The 19,361-nt window shown below is 43.4% G+C and overlaps 1 protein-coding gene across 1 annotated transcript; it reads right to left on the bottom strand.

Annotated features, from left to right (window-relative positions):
• Positions 1-36: 36 nt before the first annotated feature.
• Positions 37-19,300, bottom strand: LOC130537141 (vinculin). Its single transcript, XM_057053708.1, has 21 exons — positions 18,914-19,300; positions 11,524-11,594; positions 9,344-9,494; positions 8,138-8,246; positions 7,863-7,985; positions 7,603-7,763; positions 5,670-5,760; positions 5,432-5,579; positions 4,867-5,020; positions 4,615-4,790; positions 4,331-4,521; positions 3,946-4,145; positions 3,427-3,555; positions 3,174-3,323; positions 2,906-3,014; positions 2,511-2,813; positions 2,293-2,420; positions 2,017-2,202; positions 1,690-1,893; positions 1,499-1,603; positions 37-1,414 (listed from the first exon to the last, which is right to left on the bottom strand). Exons 1-21 carry the CDS (start codon positions 19,079-19,081, stop codon positions 1,268-1,270), a joined length of 3,204 nt encoding a protein of 1,067 aa, XP_056909688.1. The 5' UTR covers positions 19,082-19,300; the 3' UTR covers positions 37-1,267.
• Positions 19,301-19,361: the final 61 nt, after the last annotated feature.

Here is a 19,361-nt window from a genome sequence, read left to right as displayed (position 1 = left end):
TAAGCATAAGTTTAAAAAGGGGGGGAATCAGACAGGTGCTATAAAATGCTTTATTACAAAACTGTGAACATTGCTCCAACAAAATATCATTGAGGCCTGCTTGAAGCCAAGAGTTGGATAATTCTGACATCTTTTTTTGCATAGAACATAATTAGACTTGAAGTGACAGTCACAAAGTGATTGCAACTGTAGAAAAAACACGAACAACAGACGTTCGACACAATTATACCAAACGAGAAATGAAAAAGCATATCAATCGCAAACAGTTTCTGTCACAAGGCACATCAGTTGGTGTCAGCCATTCACACCAACGGTCTCCAGGCGTTGCAGAGGGACCACAAACAGTGGTCATTTCGTGTGAAGATCTGAATGATCTCACCAGCTGCAGGCAAAAGATTCCCCTAACTACCTAAAAGTGTGCAACACATACAATATATCATAAAAAGATTGTGCACAAAGGGACAGCATGAGACATGGAACAGAGCAGTGTTTGGAAGGTCTCTTCAAGAGAAAAATAGCGTCCTTTTTGACAATTAATGTTCACACTGTAGCACATTTGTAGTTCACTCAATGTAGTTCAGAATGTTGACATGTTTTTAGATGAATCTGTTTTTGAGCAGTCCTTGCTGAGACATCCACTTCCCCCAAAACTACTGCAACTGTAAAATATATCTAAGTGGCGACCGAGGTCTTTGGCAGAACTAATACAAATATAAAGGCTGCTACAGTTTTGTTACAGTATTAAAAATACCGAAGTTTTTTTTGTTTGTGATAATATAGCATTGTGTAAACAGACAGAACACCAGGCAATATATTTAGCATGTGCTCAGCATCATACTTGTAACAACTCCTTAAGGTGATGTGCTTGTGTTAGGTAAATGCATGGTCATGATAAGAAAATTATCAGTCCAAAGATATAAAAATGTTACAAGGATTCCTTAATTTTAACTTACTTTTTGTGTTTAGAAGCCCAAACCCACCATTATATGAAATCCAACCTCGACTAAACATATATATTCCTGGGATTTGACAATAATCTTTAAAATATTTTAACACACTTTAGCCCAACAATAATCTAGCCCATAATAATGCACACTTACAGTCCCACTGTTTCCATCCTACAGGAACGGCAACCGTTACAGACAGGAATTGGAACTCATTTGGGACTCGTTACATCGCTCTGATTAAATGTGCATCTGTCCATATGCTTATCCTCTCAGGGAGCCTGATAGCACCAGCACGAGGGAAGGGAACAGCAGCCCTTCTCTTACTGGTACCAGGGGGTCTTTCGGACCCAGTGGAGGGTGAAGCCTGCATCCGTTCGGATCTTGATGGAAGCTGCCTCTGCCTCTCTGACTGTCTCCTTGACAGACTGCATCAAGTTCTGAGCGTTGTGGACCAACATCTCAGTAGCCTGTCAAAGAGGGAATTCAGCGATGAAATCACGGAACCATCCATCTATCTTTGAGACGCGGCGCACTGGGAAATAAGAACTCACCTGCTCTGACTCCTCTTCACTGATGTTGGTACGACCCAACATGGTGGCCTTGACCGTGGACAGAATTTTGAGCTGAGTGCTGATGGTGGGAATACGCTCACACACCTGAACGAAAGCCAGGAAGCAAAGTTAAAACAGCAAATAATGACATCAAAGAAAGGAAAATAACCCCTTTTCAATATAAAACTGACCTGGAGCAGGTTGGTCCGGATACGCTTGTCAGTGCACTGCTTCGCCACCTCCTTGGCCAGCCGCGTGACCTCGTCGGAAGCCTTGGCGATGTCTTTGGCGCACTGGATGAGAGCACGCTTGTTTCCGCTGCCTCCGCGCACCAACCGTGACATTTCGGCCATAAGCAAGGCCATGCGTTTGGCGGCCCCGATGATGTCATTTCCCTGGAAACATAATCAGACACTTTTGAAAGATTGTTGCAGGCGATCTGCCGCTAAGTCAAAAGACACCGCCACTCAAAGGTTACTAAGAATTCGCAAAGGCTTCAGTGGTGAATGCTCACTCACTTTGCTGGACCATTTGCGGGCTTCATCGTGGAGCTGCCGGGCTGCCACCATCATTGGTTCATTCACCATATCTCCAGCTTTCTGCTCTGGGAACTCCTCATCTTTCTCCTCAGGGGGTGGAGGCCTGGGGGGAGGCACCTCACCCTCAGGAAGAGGAGGTTTGGGTGGTGCCGCTTCATCATTAAGCTGCAAAGGCAATTTGTTGTTCTTTAATTCATTCGTGGAATGCTTTAAACGATTTTCTAATGTAAAACTTGTGTTTATTGAAGGATTTACATTAAGCTGATCCAGTTCTGGAGGAGGAGGTGGTGGGAAATCTGGTTCCTGGGGCTGGAATGCCTCTCTGACCTTTGCCACAGCACCCAGAATTCTGTACCCCGAGTCAAGAAAGCCTTTCTGCAGATCTAATGATTAGAAAACAAAACAATAATCACCAATCAGACATTTTAATAGCAATATACAGTGTAACCATTGTTTTTGGAATATCAACATACTTGGATCCTGGATATTCCCAGCTACTGCCTTAGCACCCATCACCATAGGAGAAATTGTCTGGCTCAGTTCATCAGAAGCTGCCTTCACCACCTCTCTAAACTTAGGGTCCTCAGAGTTCTCCACCTCTCGCTTTGCCACCAGGAGAATGCGGTTGGCTCTGCGGGCGATGCTGGTGGCCCCGGCGACCAGCATCTGGGGCTGGTGGTTGGCCATGGCCACACGGCACTTGTCCAGGTCCTTCTTGATGGCTTCCTCTGAGGCGTCCAGCAGGGATTTGGTGTCGATTGCCTCGTCTACCAAGCCTAAAAAGCCGCATCACGTGGACATAGGATTTGACACGTTGGTCTTTAAAAGGGTACCATCGAGAAAATTCCATGTTTTTACAGCACGTCACCTGTCATTTTCTCCACATTGTCAATCCACTGATTCTTCATGGTTTCAAAATGCTCATAGGCCGCTTGATTACCAGGGTTTCTCAACAGAATACGGGCAGCAGATACGACCTTTTGAAAAAAACAAAACAAGAAACCATTAATTATAAGTCTAATAGCCGTTACAGCAAAGCCTGGCTCAGACAGGAGAAAACAATTACGCTCAGTGAGTCATGACAGCGAGCAGCGGGGAGACAAACAGGACCAAATAAACGGTCAACTGTGACATACTTGTGGCGTTAAGTCTCTTGTTGACTTGACAGCAGCCTGGATTCCCTCCACTGTGCTTTTGTTGGCAGTGCCCACAGCAGCAGCCTTCTCTGCCGTGGCGCCAAGCTTATTGGCGTGGTTCTCAAAGTTGGCAGCCCTCTCTTCAAACACCTAAACACCAACACATACAATATTGACCCCAAAGAGGACAAGGCATAGAATGATTTAACATAGATTTAACATTTTATACAAGATTGAGGTGACTCTCGCTCACCTCATCTCTGTTGGGGGCATCCAGAGGGGCAGTAGCAGCCACTGCCAGTAACTTGATGGGTGTGGTGGTGTCACTGAAATTATCCGACACCTCTTGGGTCATCGCCTCCTGCATTTTACCTTTCAGGTCCTGGAAGGAGGACATCATAAAGCCACTCAGTCCCACATCATAGCTAAACCAGTGGTCTAAAAGATCAGCACATGATTAAAAGCTTCTTCCTTTATACATTATATTTAGCATTTCTCTACCTATACTCCTCATTTAATGCCTACATTCATGTGGGACATCATAAACCGAAACTTACCTTTTTGTTTGAGACTAATTAAACGGGGTGATCGGATATTTTTGTGACTTTTTATCTATAATTTGATAATACTGTACTTTCTACATTGTAACACTTTCATAAAAGTATTTTTGCAGTGCCTCAACCAGCAGATGGCGATGTTGCACTTTTTCTGAGAATCATTGATCAAGGCAGTGGCAACAGATCTGAGTGAAAACAAATGTGAGCTGTCTTACTTTCAAAGCGTCCTGGAGCTGCTGAGCCACGGCACGCGCCTGTGGGGAGTCCCCTTCGCCACGGGCAGCCAGGTCAGCCAGCTGGGCCATAAGCTGCTCCACCTGCTCACACTTACCGAGCATCTCCTGCCTGTAGGGGCCAGGCAGCGCATTTGCCAGCCTGCGGCCCTCTGCAACCATCCCACGGATGGCTGCCTGACCTATACACACACAAATATAACGACATCAAAAAAGCCAGTTAATTTAACAGATAGTATAGAAAGTCATAGAACATAACAGTAGCATCACATACTTGAGGGAACTCATCTGACATTTGGAAAATGTAAAGGAGTGTGAGAGACAGATAAGGGTGCTGAGAGGATGGGAGGATGGGAGTTCAGCTCACCCACGCCGCTGTCATCTATGGTGGGATTGTCGATCCAGCGCTGCGCCTGCTCTAGCTTGCCTTCCAAGTGCACATCTGCCTTCGCAGGCCTGCTGTTTGCGACTGCTTTGTTAGTCTTGGACTGCAGGTTCTGCAGCGCAGTAGCAATCTGTTTCGCCAGGGCTCTGGCCTCAGGGGAATCACCTTTACCCCTTTAATATGAAAAAATGGTATGAAGTTATCATTACAGCTTGAGTTTATTTTATTTTTATCAACGGTCCAATACGGTCCTTTACTGTACTTACTGCCTTCTGAGGTCAGACAGCTTAGCAGTCATGGCAGCGATCTCTCCAAGTGAACGCAAGATGTCTTCCCTTTCTTTGGGGTCCTCACACATGTCTGCGATCTTTCTCGCTTCAGTGAGCAGAGCCCTGATGTTTTCTTCTCCCTCTGGGCCACCATTAGGGTCTGCCAACCAGTTCTACAGATTTAGACAAAACGCTGTTAAATACTGCAATCTAGTTTGAATCCATGCTAATCCAAGGTTAATGACCCACCTGCGCAGCATCAATCCTTTTGGCAATGGCCTGTTTGGAATTAGTCATGGCTTCCAGCTTGCGAGCAGCATTTTCCACCTTGCCGGTTAGCAGGTCGAGCCCCTGGGAAACCTGCTGTGCCTTCTGCATGGCAGTTGGGGATGCCCCCTGACCTCTGAGGTGGACAAGGAAAACACATGGATACTATAAAATTGACCACACACGAATACATCCTTGTTTACTTAAAAGTTCAAGGCCTATTCTCCTTCCTAAGAATAGCATATTTAGCTTTCAGCAACCACTTTTTGGGCTCTGTATTTTACTATTCAACCAGAAGATTTATACCTAACTGATTTTAATCTGGCATGACTAAGGGGTTCTTTTTACCATAAACAATGTAATTGTCCTTATACTGTCATACACTTTTTCAAACACAATTCAGCAAATGTATAAAATAAGCATTTAATAATAAATATAACCAGTGAAAATCTTTTTCATTTTACAAATCTTGGAAGCACACCCGACAATCAGGTCACACACAAATGGACTGGCTCAAACTATCTCGCCAGGTGGAGAAAAAGCTTACCGGGCCCTCATCTCGGACACCTGGTCGGTCATTTGGCCCAGCGCCTTGGAGGTACCCAAGATGTCTCGACGCTCCTTCCCAGCACACAGTTCGCCAACTTTCCCAGCTTCATCGAGGATCTGGCGGATCGCCTGCTCACCTGCGTCACCTGCAGGAACACACATGCAGTGTCGGATCATTTATGAGGAATTTAAGGGAGGAGTAAAGAGGTAAAGCAAAGGAGAGGCATGATTATTACCCGGCTGAGCATTTGGGTCCCTGAGCCAGTTTTTAGCCTGGGCCATCTTTGAGTCGATAAGCCCCAGAGCCCTCTTCATGGCCTCTGTATCCTTTACGGATTAAAAACAAATAAGGGAATAGTTTAATAGAGAGCAGCGTTGAAGGTGGAGCGACCTTGACTATGACCTTCACATAATTATTTCCATATAAATACATTTTTACAGAAATGTCATCACAACTCATTAAAAGTGGGTTTTGAGGTTTACAATCATCGAATTTCTCCCATAATGAACCAACCCGAGTCTTAACCAATCTACCACTTAGTTAATAAGTAACTCTAATATCTGTGGAACACAGAACACAAGCATTTTAGCCATTTACAGCATTCTTTCATCACGTCCATGTCAAGAATGAACAAGTCGTGTTACAAAAGCCAAACAATTGTATCTCAATCTGAGCAGATGGAAATACAACACACTGTCCTCGACAATGAATCCACTCATTGCCAAAGACGGAGAGACAAAAGCAGTCTTGTAGGACACGGAGCAAAGCAGGACGCCGTAAGTGATTCAACGATTTCTCTTTTTTCCCTTTAAAAAAATAACAAAGCTAAATAAAATAGAAATTCCCAAAAAAAAAAAAAAAAAAATCAAGTTGCTATTCTTCACAACCATTTGATTCCAAATACATTTTCTCACAATATTCCTTTTGTCAATGCAAGGGAACAATGAACGTGTCTGTTATAGTAACAGGGGCTGTGGAGGAGAAAGAGGAAGAGGAAAATAGCCAACTATGAAGGTGTGAAGTGATGTTACCAAAGCTGTGGGTGGGTGGTGTCGAACACATTCACACCTCGCCCTTTACATAAATGAACCATATGTTGCATTATGTCTAACGCGTCCGCGTACATCTGCTTTGCTGATAGATGAGATTATTACACTTCACAATAATGCAAACAAGCTTTCATCAAATGCAGAATGACTGAATAGGGGCTTTTCAGCAGGGGTGGCGGGTGTGTCAATCATAGGTGTAAACTCAGGAAGCAAACTGTGACGTATGTTGGGTTAAAATAATTCATCACCTATCAGCTTCTCACATGGCTGTTACGTTTAGATTAGGACAAACATGGTAACACCATGATAATATAAAGGTGATTACGCAGCTCAATAATGCATGAGGCGGGTCAATCAATATTCAGAACAGGTCAGGGACATGCATATAGTGATGATTGAAAGACACACAAGGACATCATGTGTGTTATTATGCAGCAAAACAGGGAAAGAATGCATCTTTGCACATTTTTCATCACCTCAACCGTTTAGCAAACGCAAGTACAAGTACAGCAGTACAAGAATTGCTCATTTTGTAGTTCGACCTTTTCAGACCATCGCTTCCTAGCGACCGAGGAGCACGCAACCGCACAACAAAGCAGACAGCACACACAACCGTCATACATGCCGCCGCACAAACAAAGGACGAGAGAGGCAAGGCTTACCTTCTACAAGGGACGAGGGAAGAAAGAAACGGTAAAAAGAAAGGAAGAATGACATAAATACACATGTTTAACTGGACAAACCAACTAAGTGGAACAAGGAAACATCAACAAAAGTAAAGGAAAGGCCATTTAAAGAAATTTGAGAGAAACAAGCCCAACATGCATGGGAGTAAAAGAGGTTTTACACTTTATGAAGGCAGAGATAAAGTGCAGTTATCAAACCTGAAAAGAACATAACCTCAAAGACAACAAGGAATGTTTTGTGATATAGTAAAAATACGCTTAAAAAAAGAGCAACGATCTCACAATTGTTGCAGACGGCAGCGTCGCGGCTTTCTGGGAGTGTGTAACAGCACAACGTGCAGCTGGGAAATTTACATTTTTATCTCTTCACACACATCTCCAGCGTGTCCCGGAATCTTGTCCGTATGGAAAACATGCGATTCAGCTACTCTACCTTGTTCGCCCAAGCGTCCTCGTCCCAGGACGTCAGCTGCAGCACCCTGATGATTTCGTTAATCTCCGCGCTCATTTTCTCAAAAGTGAAGTTTCGGTTTTTCAGGGCCTCTTCCACACCGTGGCTGCCAGATGTTTTTGTGGTCACGAAGATTTTGATGCCTTAAAAAAAGAAAAAGATAAAACTTTGCTCACATTTAAAATAAAGCAAAAGAAAAGGAACTAAGGGGGGGGGGGGGAACATGTGGAGATGCCTTTTACCTGAGATGAGGATGGGCAGCAGCTCTTTGACTGTGTTCATGGAGTTGACCAGCATCACGCGGTGCTCCTGGTGCGTCAGCTCCTGCTGTCGCTCATCAATCATCTTTGCCATCTTTGTCATCCCTGGTAATAAGAGACAAAGCAGAAGTGTCAAAGAATTAAGTATAAATCCATCTTTCGGTTCTAAAAAGGGTTGATAACCCAAACAAAAGGTGTTTGTGATACTATCAACAATCCCGTTGGGACAATTAAAGCACAACGGTATCCACACTGACCCGGTCCCAGGTTCTTCGTGTACGTCACCAGGTCCTCCATCGACTCCACCACCTCTGCCACCGTCAGATACTCCAGGATTCCTTTGCACACACGGATTATCTTGCGTACCTACAAATAATGACGCCATAAATGAACCAAAGCAGCAGGAACAATGCTGCAATTGAGGAAAGCCATTAGGTAAACATAGCAGTTCACATTCTAGTGACGCTCTGATAACGCTGACATTCCAGCCTCTTTATCCTGCTGAAGTCACCACTACAAAGAAAGCACGATGTCATCCATGACTGATGGCCCTGCTGAGCCTGCTGACTGTGACAATCAGTGGTGGGAAACCTGAGGTCTGCCCCAAGGGAACTGGGCAGCTTTTTAGATTCCTCTTTGCGTGAGAGGAAAGGACAGATTAGCCTGATATATGACGCTCTTGTCTGGTGTGACATTTAATAGCAGTTTGTGTCGGGACTGTGTGCGGTATATTTTAGAAGCATTACCAAATACCTGGGTTCAGGACACTCTGAGCTCGGCTGAACTCCATCCACTGTCCATTAAAAAAAATTAAAATCGCTTTCATCTTAACATTTTCTCAATTAACCCTTCCAACCTCACTTTATCACAGGATAAACTATCCAGCTGACTACAGTACCGACAGTCTTTCAGACTATTGTCATACCCTTCTATTAATAAAACTTTCTTGAATGAACAGGGGTCAAAATCTATACAAGTTAAGTGAATTCCATCGACGAGATTATTAATATACATAAATATATCTACAGTTGGCATTATATGTTTGGCGAATATCAAACTTAGCACCAGCTGACTTTAATTTAGTCCTTATTCCAGGACAGGAAATTGTTTCTTCTCATCACTGTCATGTTTTTGCTTAAAAATCTGCTTTTGAGTATAATGACAACCAGACAAATGATATAATTTCTATTCAGTTATAAGATCATCTTATATCAGTTGAGGCTCAGCCAATATATAAATCAAAGCACATGTAAAAGCAGAGTTTCCCTCCATTCTTTACTAATGCAGCAAGAAAACCCCAGAACTAAGGAAAGCCAAGTCCTTTTATTTTAGAGTGTTTTAGAGTGTATTTTAGAGACTCCATGTGTTGCTGAGGGGGGAAAAAACTGTGGAAATGTGTGACAAATTAAGGTAACACATCGGAATTCTTAGATTTAAAACATTTCTGTATCAAAAAGGCATACCTCAGCCTCATCAAAGGTCAGGAGGAGATCAGAGGTCCCAGAGAGGATGCCCCGGGAACCATCAATGAGGTAATCCCGGGCAGGAACAGAATAAGGGTCGGCTTTCAGCATGGTGGCAGCCTGCACAAGCTTGGTGCATGCATTCTCCACCCTGTGGTAAATGATGAACGGATAATTAATAACTGAGGAGAAGCTAAAAACATCATGCCATGCGGATGATAGAAATAATTTCTAAAGCTGCATGGAAAGCACGGGATCCATGGAAACAGCACAAATCCAACAGAAAAACAGAAGCGCTGAGATAAATCTCGCCATAACATCCAGCAGTTGCTGCTGAAGCAGTGATTGGGTTTCATTTCTGATCCTACACTCTGTAAATGTTTGATTAACAGCGGCTGTTTAGACCAGAGCCGGTTTTAATTGACCATCATTTAATAGCATTAACAACATTATTAAAATGTTGGGAGTTTTTTAAAATGATGATATTTTTAAAGGCTTTAAATTGCATTTTTTAGGACAGAATGGTTGGTTATAAGGCAGTTTATAAGGTTAAAGCCCCACAGGCTGTCTTTTTCTAATCCATTGCGCTCATAAATTAAAGTGAACAGACGTGCTTTTCAGGGAAGTCTCGAGTGACTGATGGGATGTCTGGAGATCTTATACCATTTTCAATGTGTAACATTCTGAAGCCAATCGTTGCTGACTGACAGACACACTAATTGGGTTTCACAGAAGAGCTCCAAGCTGACCGGCTCCAAACTAATTGAACCTGTTTCCTCCGATTGTCCTGGGTAAAATGCACACTGCAGCAGGAAGCACCCCCGTTTCAGATTCTATCCCTTTGCCGTAAGATTACTATTGATGTATATATGCGACATCAAGGCTGCCACAAGCACGAGTTTGCATATTTGTGGCCCCAGCCAGCAGCGCCCTTCAGCGTGCACTAGCGAGAAACAGTCATGCATTAGCTGGACTCTTACTGACACTATATTTAGTGAAGGAGACACATTCCAGCACATGTGCTGATGGATGACGACAGGGTGACGATGTGACTGCAAGACGCCAAATGTGTGGAGCCCGATGACCTGCCCCTGCCAATGCATTTTATCCCTGACCTTGGGGGGGCTCTGATGTCCCACCTCTCCCTTTGAATGTTGTCTCTAATGTAATAAAGTTCAAGGAAAGACTGTGAAGGCCAGGTGGGCAAGTTAACATTCTAGCTCATGTTAAGGCGGTAAAAATACAATGTTTGCATTCGTATGTGTGCTCTTTAGCAATGATGTAGGACTGTTGTTGTTTATTCCTTTATGTTTTAACTAGTGGAGGCTGGTGAAAATAGTCTAGGTGGGGCTCTTGGATATGAAGTCAGTTTTAACAACCATCAGAAAAAAACTGCATACAGGGGCTGATTGAAATAGTAATTATTTAAATGTTCAAATTAATAACTTATACAAAACGAACAGCATATTGCAGAAAAACAAATTTAGAATCAAATTGGAACAAATTACCATACTTGGTTTACACATTTTTACTTATAAAGTTTACAAACCATTGCAGCAGCGCCCCCTTGCGTCAGTGCCGCCACATATCTTACTCTGTACACAGGGTTTGGGGTGGTTACCTTTATCACCCATCCAGCATCAGATTTGATGATGCTGATTGGATAAATTCCTGTTGCTCTGTGCAAATCTGGTATCAGTTATTGGCTGGCTGCACCACTGACTGGGCAAATTTTTCCTGTTGCCCTCAAAATAGGCAGGGAGCTAAATGGCACATGTAGCAAACTGAAACACATATTTACTTAAAATAAGTGTTTATTACTGTTTATTTCCTTTTTATGGAATCATTATTTTAAAAATAAAAATCAAAAACTGGAGGGGGAAGAATCCTAATCGCCCTCTATTGACCAGCCGCCACTGGTTTTAACATAAACCCCAAGCAGCCAGCAGCTCTTCTGTATGTGAACCTGAATGACTTAGTGGTTCTTCTTGGGTAAAAAATAATAGACCTGAGCATTATTCTTGGGCACTTCACATGCCATGTCTGACCTTTGCTTCAGTACAACCACTCTTCACTGCAACAGATGAAGAAAAAAAGAGCCTGAGCAGGGCTGCTGGTCCCACATACTGACTTTATCACTGTATTACTTTATCTCTATAATGCAATGCATTGGGTCTTACTTGATAAAAGCTGGTGGCATGTCCCTTTTCATGATATGGTCCTCTGTGGTTTGCACTGTCTCCCTCCCCACCTGGAAAACACAGAATCATGCATTAAAAAAAACAAGTAATTACACTACAGACTGACTATTTTATGCTTCAATTTGTGGCCTTCAAATCAGAGGACCAGTGGTGCCCCTGAGGTCTTTTTACCACCCATCCCCATGCCAGTGATTTGTTCCGGACACACAGATGGCGAAGATGAATGCAGACTTTAAAACTATAAACAGCCACAGTGGGTATTAGCAAGGATCGCACGGCAGTGACGGGCGCATAACTATGTTTTTAATGAGAAAGACAAGAAATGACACAGCAGGAAGTTCCCAGGTGAGCAGTAAATTTTCAGTGCAGTTTGTGAGTAAATCAAAGCTCCCCTGTTCCACACGTGCACACTGCTTCTCCCTTTGTGTGACCATGCGGATAGAAGTAGATTATTTTGCAGGGGTGGCCAAGTACCGAGTATCGGGGCAATACGACTGTAAATTAAAGTATCGGTATTCATAATGGCTGTCGCTCTCTCTCTATTATGGAGTGGCTGTGCTGCCTTTTTTCCAGTATATATACACATCAAAAGTAGTAATTGTATCATATCGGTGTGCACTCAAGACTGAAAACTCTTATTCGGTCAAAAAAGAAGAAAAAAAGTAAGAAACCTTACTATAAATTTGTGTAACTTATTCTCAAACTCTCTTTATTACACGAATCCAGAAAGATACATCCTTATAATCTACGTCTACAAATAGCAGCATGCTAATGCTCAGGCACGTGGTGCGTTAGACCACCAGTAGCTACGCGTATATTATAATTATAATTCCTGAATCGGCGGTTACATTTACTGGGTTCTTCCTCAGCCCATTCCTAAACTTGAGAGCAAGTCTACTGATATCCACCCAGGGGTAAAAGAATAATCGGTTTCTTGGAAGTAAATAGAAATATGAGGATGCAACATTACACGCTGACTGCTTTTGTTTTGTTTATTTCAGTTTAATGAACGAGAATTTTGTATCGTCTTTTCTTCTTCCAGTAATCCAGGCCCAGTTACTGAAAATCTTTGAAAAGTCCTACGTCCTTCATCCTGTCATTGAAGTGGTAAAAGCAAAGACAGTTTTGAGTAAAGACGGAACCCACCCACACCCCCACATCATAGTTGTTTAACAGTCCGACTGTTTCATGAATGCAACATGAAGGGATTTCACATTAAATGCAGGTTGTGTCCAGGAGATTACCACAACCCTCCCTCACTGGGAGGTTTGTCTTTAATCGTGACATACATTTCTCCAGCATGATGTCCTGTGAATCATTATTCCAACGAGGCAGCTGCTTTTGGAGGGGGGTGGACCTCGTTGCTGCTATAATGTGTATAGCAGCTGAACGCCTCCTCTCCTTTAAATGCCAAAATGACTCACCTCCCCCGTCATGACCTCAGCCCTGTAGAGAAGCAGGACTAGAGTTGCTATGGATGAGAGATCGCACGTACTGGGTAGATCCCCCTGACTGGCCTAAATGAGCTGTATCCCTGTCCAGTATGGATGCTAAATATGTTCAATCGATTTAAACCCTGGGCATTTTTCATTATAAAGAATGTAAGATCTAAAATAATCAATATACGGTGAGAAGGAATTTAAAAATAATCTGGGTACTCTATAGAAAAGAAAAGTTTCGTGGGGAATTGAGATGTAACCCTGACGTCGTGTCGAGCACCTCTTGTCAATGTGTCAGGCTACAGGCTGTAAAATGGCCATTCCAGCGTGTTGGCGTGGAGGCTGCAATGGAGCTGAGCGGAAATATATCACCTCCTCTTAGTTACTGACGGCTGTAAATTAGGCTACAGGAGTGGTGCCAAAATAAAAAACCTGGAGCTTAGCGGTAGCTGCTCATCGCCGGGCAAAGCGGCGACACACACATAACCTGGAGCTCCTCCAATGACCAGTTCCAAACAAATGCAAGAGCAACGCAAAGCTAGAGACCAAGACAGAGCATTAACAGGGCCGTAAACATAGATGGAGGGAAAAGGAGACAGGAAGTAACACAATATCTCATAACCTCAGCCCTAGCACAGAGAACTAATAACCTTCCTTAAAATACTTCAACACGTCTGCCTTTTACATGCTAATATACGAGCCAACGGTGACATTGGGTAATATCATGTTACAGCATTGAGTGTTTTAGGGGGGCACAGGCTGAAGTCTAATCAAACTGCCAACATTTATTTGAGATTACATCCAGTTTAGACATGATCTAACCTGATACAGGCCAACAATGTGGGGACCAAACGCTGAGTGGACGCTGCATTTCATGAGCGCTGAGTCATATTTTCCCCTCAGCGGCGCATAAGACTGGGCGTAAAACCAGAGCCTTGAAAAGTGGACCAATATTTTACAGGGGGCTGCTGTCCTATCTCTCCCACCCCCCTTCCAGTGGAGCCTCTTCCTGTTGTCTGAACAAGATGCCGTATCCTAACAATTCCCTACTGAAATAGAACGCTGGGCCCAGCTTGTAACTGTTGTCAAGCAGTTCATGACACGTTGCCTTCATTGCTATTTTGAGCCCCTGACCAAATTTTGCTCCACATACTTCTGATAGCAACCAGGACCGAGCTTGACTTCAAGGCTGCAGCTACTCTAATGCTTCGAGCCTCTTTCCACTGTGAAGTCATTAAATAAAAAAGGCAGATGAAAATGTCCTTTTACAATTTAAATACTATTTCCGTGATCTCAGCTAAGAGATTTGCAATTCATGTGTTAAATAGAGAACAGAGATGATACAAAAGGAAGTTGTTTAGGTCAACAAATTCCCTGCTGCTTAAATAGATGCTAGCTACTTAAGAGAGGAGGATCTGTTCACTTTCAGCCTTCTTTTTCAAAGCTTTGACAGATTCAATGTCATCTTGTCACACAGCACATTGCTCGCTGTCTCATCCACCATTAACGTCTCGAGTGGAAACACTGACAGTCCCTTCTACCGTCTGCAGCCCAGCGTTGTGAAGCAGCTTGATAAAGTGGCTGCTCCCCTTAGAACAGGCTCTGTTCTGTTGACGGGAGGCCATCGCTCTGCTGGGAGAAGAAAGAGCGCTCTGAAAGCCTGAAGGCTGCCAGGACACAGCCTGCCTTTCACAGGCTAGCTCGCTCTCGCACAATGACTGGCAGTGACGTCAGGTTCATTCAAACAGAAAGCTGTGAGATTTACTGGGCAACTCTGGCAGTTTTCTAAAGGATTGTGTAGCGCAACATAATGAGATGTGCCCAAGTGATGATGCAGCACTCCATGTACTAACCCGGATCAATACTTCCAGAGCCTAGCAGCGCTGTGCTCTGAGATATCGAACGACTTCTGACCAATAATGAGTCGGAGGGTCACGGTAAAGGTCAACGCCTTTATTGTGGATCGGCCGTTGATCTGTCCTTCAATTATTTGGTTCCCGAGGTGTCCAAGGTGATGAAAGGTGCAAATCACAATGTCGTTGGGCTGCCTTTAAACATGTTCTCTGGCCAGAGAGGGCGGATCGCCACTATCAAGCTCAGGTTACAGGAGCTATTGCAGCCTGTCACTGCTGGGGCAGGATCCTTCAGAACAGATTTAACCATCAAAGAAATTGATACCAGTATTTATCTCATCATTACGCCCTTTTCTTTGATTGACAAGTGTGTGGAATCTAATAAAGGGATTATTTATATTTGGGATAAAATATCAGGGTTTGCAACATCAAGTTCTGCTTGTATTTTATTTATTGTTATAACCGCAGGTAAAATAACAGTCAGATAATGTGCCGATAATGTTAAATAATGCATCCCGTGGTGTTCAGGATTCATTCCTTCCCAGATCAAAGGCCATTCTTTATTCCATATCAAACACTGGAACAAGGAAAGCTTAAGAAAACAGAAACAGCCCTACTGTATTAGATCCTTTGTCATGCGGAGGAACAGGGATTTCCCTCTTACTCGATCCTGCTCCCGTGAGGAGCCAACAGCTGGTGGGTGTTCCCGACACTTCCTCAATTCAGTGGACCTCATGTTTGTGCTCGTACTTTTGGTTAATATGAAGACAGCATGTATTTTTGATAACGCGATAGAAAACAGTGACAGAACACACACTTCCTCATTGCACAGGAAACAACTCTATATTAAAAACACCACTTTCAAGGCATAAAAAGACAGCACCACCCCAGTCACAGCTTCCGTTGTGAGAACTCCTGTTGTATAGAAACATCGCACAAAGCATTGTGCGATGTTGTAGCATCAGCAACGATACAAAAGGGAAACTGGGGAAACTATGAAATCTCCACATCGGCTGTGCGCTCACAGAGCCATCCACACACAGAAGCGTGAAGACAGGTCATGCAGTGCCGTGGAAGCTGCGAGTGTTTGGGGATCACAAAACTCACATTATTGGCATTCTTGTCTTCATCCAAGGTCCACAAAAAGGAGCTATAAAAATAATGAAGTACAACAGGCCCAGAATAAAAAAGGGGTCTCTGCGGTCAACTCAATGGAATGTCTGACACAAAGGAGCCTGTTGATCTTCCTGTGAGCCCAAAATGTCTTAAAACAACACTTAATATAACAGAAACATTTCATTATGTACTTAGCTCTGACGAGGGCGGATGTCTCAATTTAATTTTAATTTAAAACACTTTTTAAGAACTGAGGTGAAGCCGTGCCATACGGTATACTTAGCTGATCTTCGCTAAATTACCAGATTACATCACTAATTATAACTATTTTAAATATGCATATTTATATTTATGCATTAGGGATGTGGACATGGTATCAAATACAGGAATTATGATTACTGGGGTTGAAGACAGAGATGAAGCTGACATGAGCAGCTGTGTGAACTTTTTTTTTTTTTTTGCTTTACTAATTGATTGTTGTCCTCAATATTTCAGTATAAAAGTGTTCATTCAAAGGGTTCAACGAGCACCCCCCCACTGAGTAGCGAGGCATTCCTGCTCAGTGGGAGTTCTCCACATTCCTCACATCTATCTTTAATTAAGTCTGGCTCATTTTCTCAATCAGAACCCACCAAAGGTACACGGTAGATACAGAGATCTGCTAAGTCTATAATGCGAGTCCCTTAAATTGTGTGTCTGCAATGCATAAATTGAATGCCTTGTTAGCCATTCGAATGGTTACAGTGGATCTATTCGAAGAGCCCAACAACCTCCTAAATGCTAAATGCTAGCCTGTCTTTTGTCTTGAGCAAACTCCCTTGAGATTCTGAACCTGAATTCAGGAAGTCTGTGCAACATGTGGTTTTCTGGGTAACATTAACAATGATGAAAACTGCCTTTTCCTGCCAGGGATGCTCATTTCAAACGTTCCAGTTAGAGTTGGACACGCTCATTCATAAGAGGTCGAATAAAGTGAAGCAACAGTTGTTATAAGTAGTAATATTTAAGGTAATCTGCATCCAAAAAAGTGGAAAGCGAGAGCTATGAAATGTCTGACAAACAAATGTGACTAGAAAAAAATCAGAAGATACTGCAACTAACTTATAGCTGCAATGAAATTATTATGAGGTCCATGTTCTGACAGCAACTGGAACTAATTACTAGCCTCTTCATTTATTCATGCGCTGCTGCAAGCATTCGATCACAATATGAACTGTACATTCAGAGCCTAGGCTGCTTCCCATCAAGCTGTTAGAAACTGCACACAGGATAGTTCAAAAACATGCTGCCAAATGCTGCATTCATCTTAAATTACTCATATCTAAAATAAGCCGCACACTGATTTTCCTGCCACAAGGATGACAGGCTAATAACACGGTGACACATGCTAAGCATTACTGTTATTTTACTTCATATCTAATGTATTTCAGATATGGCCTAGATCCAAGCGACTCTTAGGTAGTTGCTTCACTTGGAGATGTGGAAATGTTTGGGCGCACGTCATCTCCAAACAAAAGTAGCCGAGTTCACTGTAAGCAGTTATTACACAAACAAAGAATCCAGGGATTTCTTTGAGATAGGACATGCCTTCTTTTAATGAACGTACACATGAAACATCTGTGCAATCCTGCGCAATGGCCCTCAATCTCTCGTGGGTGTGGATAAATGTACACACCATAATGCGCTGGTGTTCGAAAGCAGGTACTGGGTGATAAAAGAGACAAAAGGGGAAATGAGCTTGAAATGGTTACGGTTCAGAGCAGCTCCAAATTAAACTGTGGGGTATTGCGATTGTGCCATTGAAGGATTACTGGCTGAGAAGAGATGCCAGAATGATCGTTCAAATTTATCACCCGACAACTGCCACAGTCAGACAGACAGACAGACAGACAGACAGTCCGACAGAAACCAACACAAGAATCCTCTGCCTTAATATAGTCTATCTCATCTGTGCAGACCACAAACTTTGACAGTCCAGGCATCCTTCCTTTCCCAACACAGAAGCTGTATATGTCATATTTTAGTGTTTTCTAGGATAAAAACTGAGGAAACAAAACCTGTCCTTTGCTCACAGCTCTTCTGATACTGCAGAAACCTCTCCAGCTTCAAAATACACTGGAAACCACATCTGTGTATCCTGTCGTGGGGGGATGCAATTTAATGTTTGCAAATACCCATTCAAACAAATATAATTAATAGCCCCAAAGTCATTTAAAATACCCTGTGTGGTTCCAAACTACATGGTCTAGACATGGTGAGCAATGAGCCATAGTGGTTTATCTTTATATTTTTAGTTTCTGTTTCCTGGTTTGTTAGGTTACATCCTCCTTAATATATATATATATATATATATATATATATAGCTCTACGTAACAAAAGCTAAAGATTTGACCTCTGTTGTTGATTCAACACAAAATTCAACATTTTAAAAGTGAATGAGACACTATTTGCAACAACCAAGAGGGCTTTATTTGCTATTGTTGAGTTCTTATTAATCCTGTTTTCACACTACAGAGCTGACGAGCAATAGCTTTAGGTTAATATAAATATAAAAAGGGTTTTGGTAGCACCTGGGGGGACTCATATGGACGCATTTATCCGTACTCGGTGAGAACTTGTGTCATTTCTGTGCAACTGGGCCATTTTTCGGACAGTTATCAGCATATCCAGGTCCAGTACCTGGCTCAGACACAGCGGTGCCAACGTCAAGCAAATGGCAGGCGGCTTCACAGAGGCAGGGCAGATTCTCAAGGGGAAAAGGGCGTCACTGCCCTTTGCCCCGAATCCAATAACTTCGGGAAACTGCTACACGGCTAACCTGCTTTCTTGAATGGCGTTTACCACGACGCGCAAAGCGGACCGAGACTGTGGCGTCAACTCCGCCTTGTGTGTCCGGGTTGCAAGTTGGGTGCGGGACAAAGAGCGACAGGTCCAGACAGGAGACCCGAGCAGGTTACTCACCCGGACGAGGTTACTGACGGCCGCCTGCACCGCTGCCACCGGCGCCGTCAGATCTGGAATCGCTTTCCCGTCAACTTCACCTTCTTCGTGCATGATCACCAGATGGGATATCTGCTGGGCCACCGGCTCCAGGATACTTTCTATGGTCTTCGTGTGGAACACCGGCATGATGACTGCTTTAAAGAGCTATCCGAGAGAAAGACCGAGTAATTCTCCAACCGCCTTGCCAAAGGATCTCCTTAGATATCGCTACCACAGCCCAGGAAGACCACCTTTTTTCCGGGATAGTTTCACCCTCTCGGCAGGAAGACTTGAACTACTCCCGTAAAACCATCAACGCACCAAAGTCCCAGCCACGGAGGGAGAGCGCGAGCAGCCGGAACGTCACGCAGTATCCGCCCCCTCTGACCAATCAGCGGACGCGCGCGCGTCTTGCCCGGCCGCTGAT

Source organism: Takifugu flavidus, chromosome 1 (genome assembly GCF_003711565.1).
Source record: "Takifugu flavidus isolate HTHZ2018 chromosome 1, ASM371156v2, whole genome shotgun sequence".
Taxonomy (NCBI): Eukaryota; Metazoa; Chordata; class Actinopteri; order Tetraodontiformes; family Tetraodontidae; genus Takifugu; species Takifugu flavidus.
The sequence above is the reverse complement of the archived record's forward strand: the minus strand, read 5'-3'. Positions and strand labels throughout refer to the sequence as shown.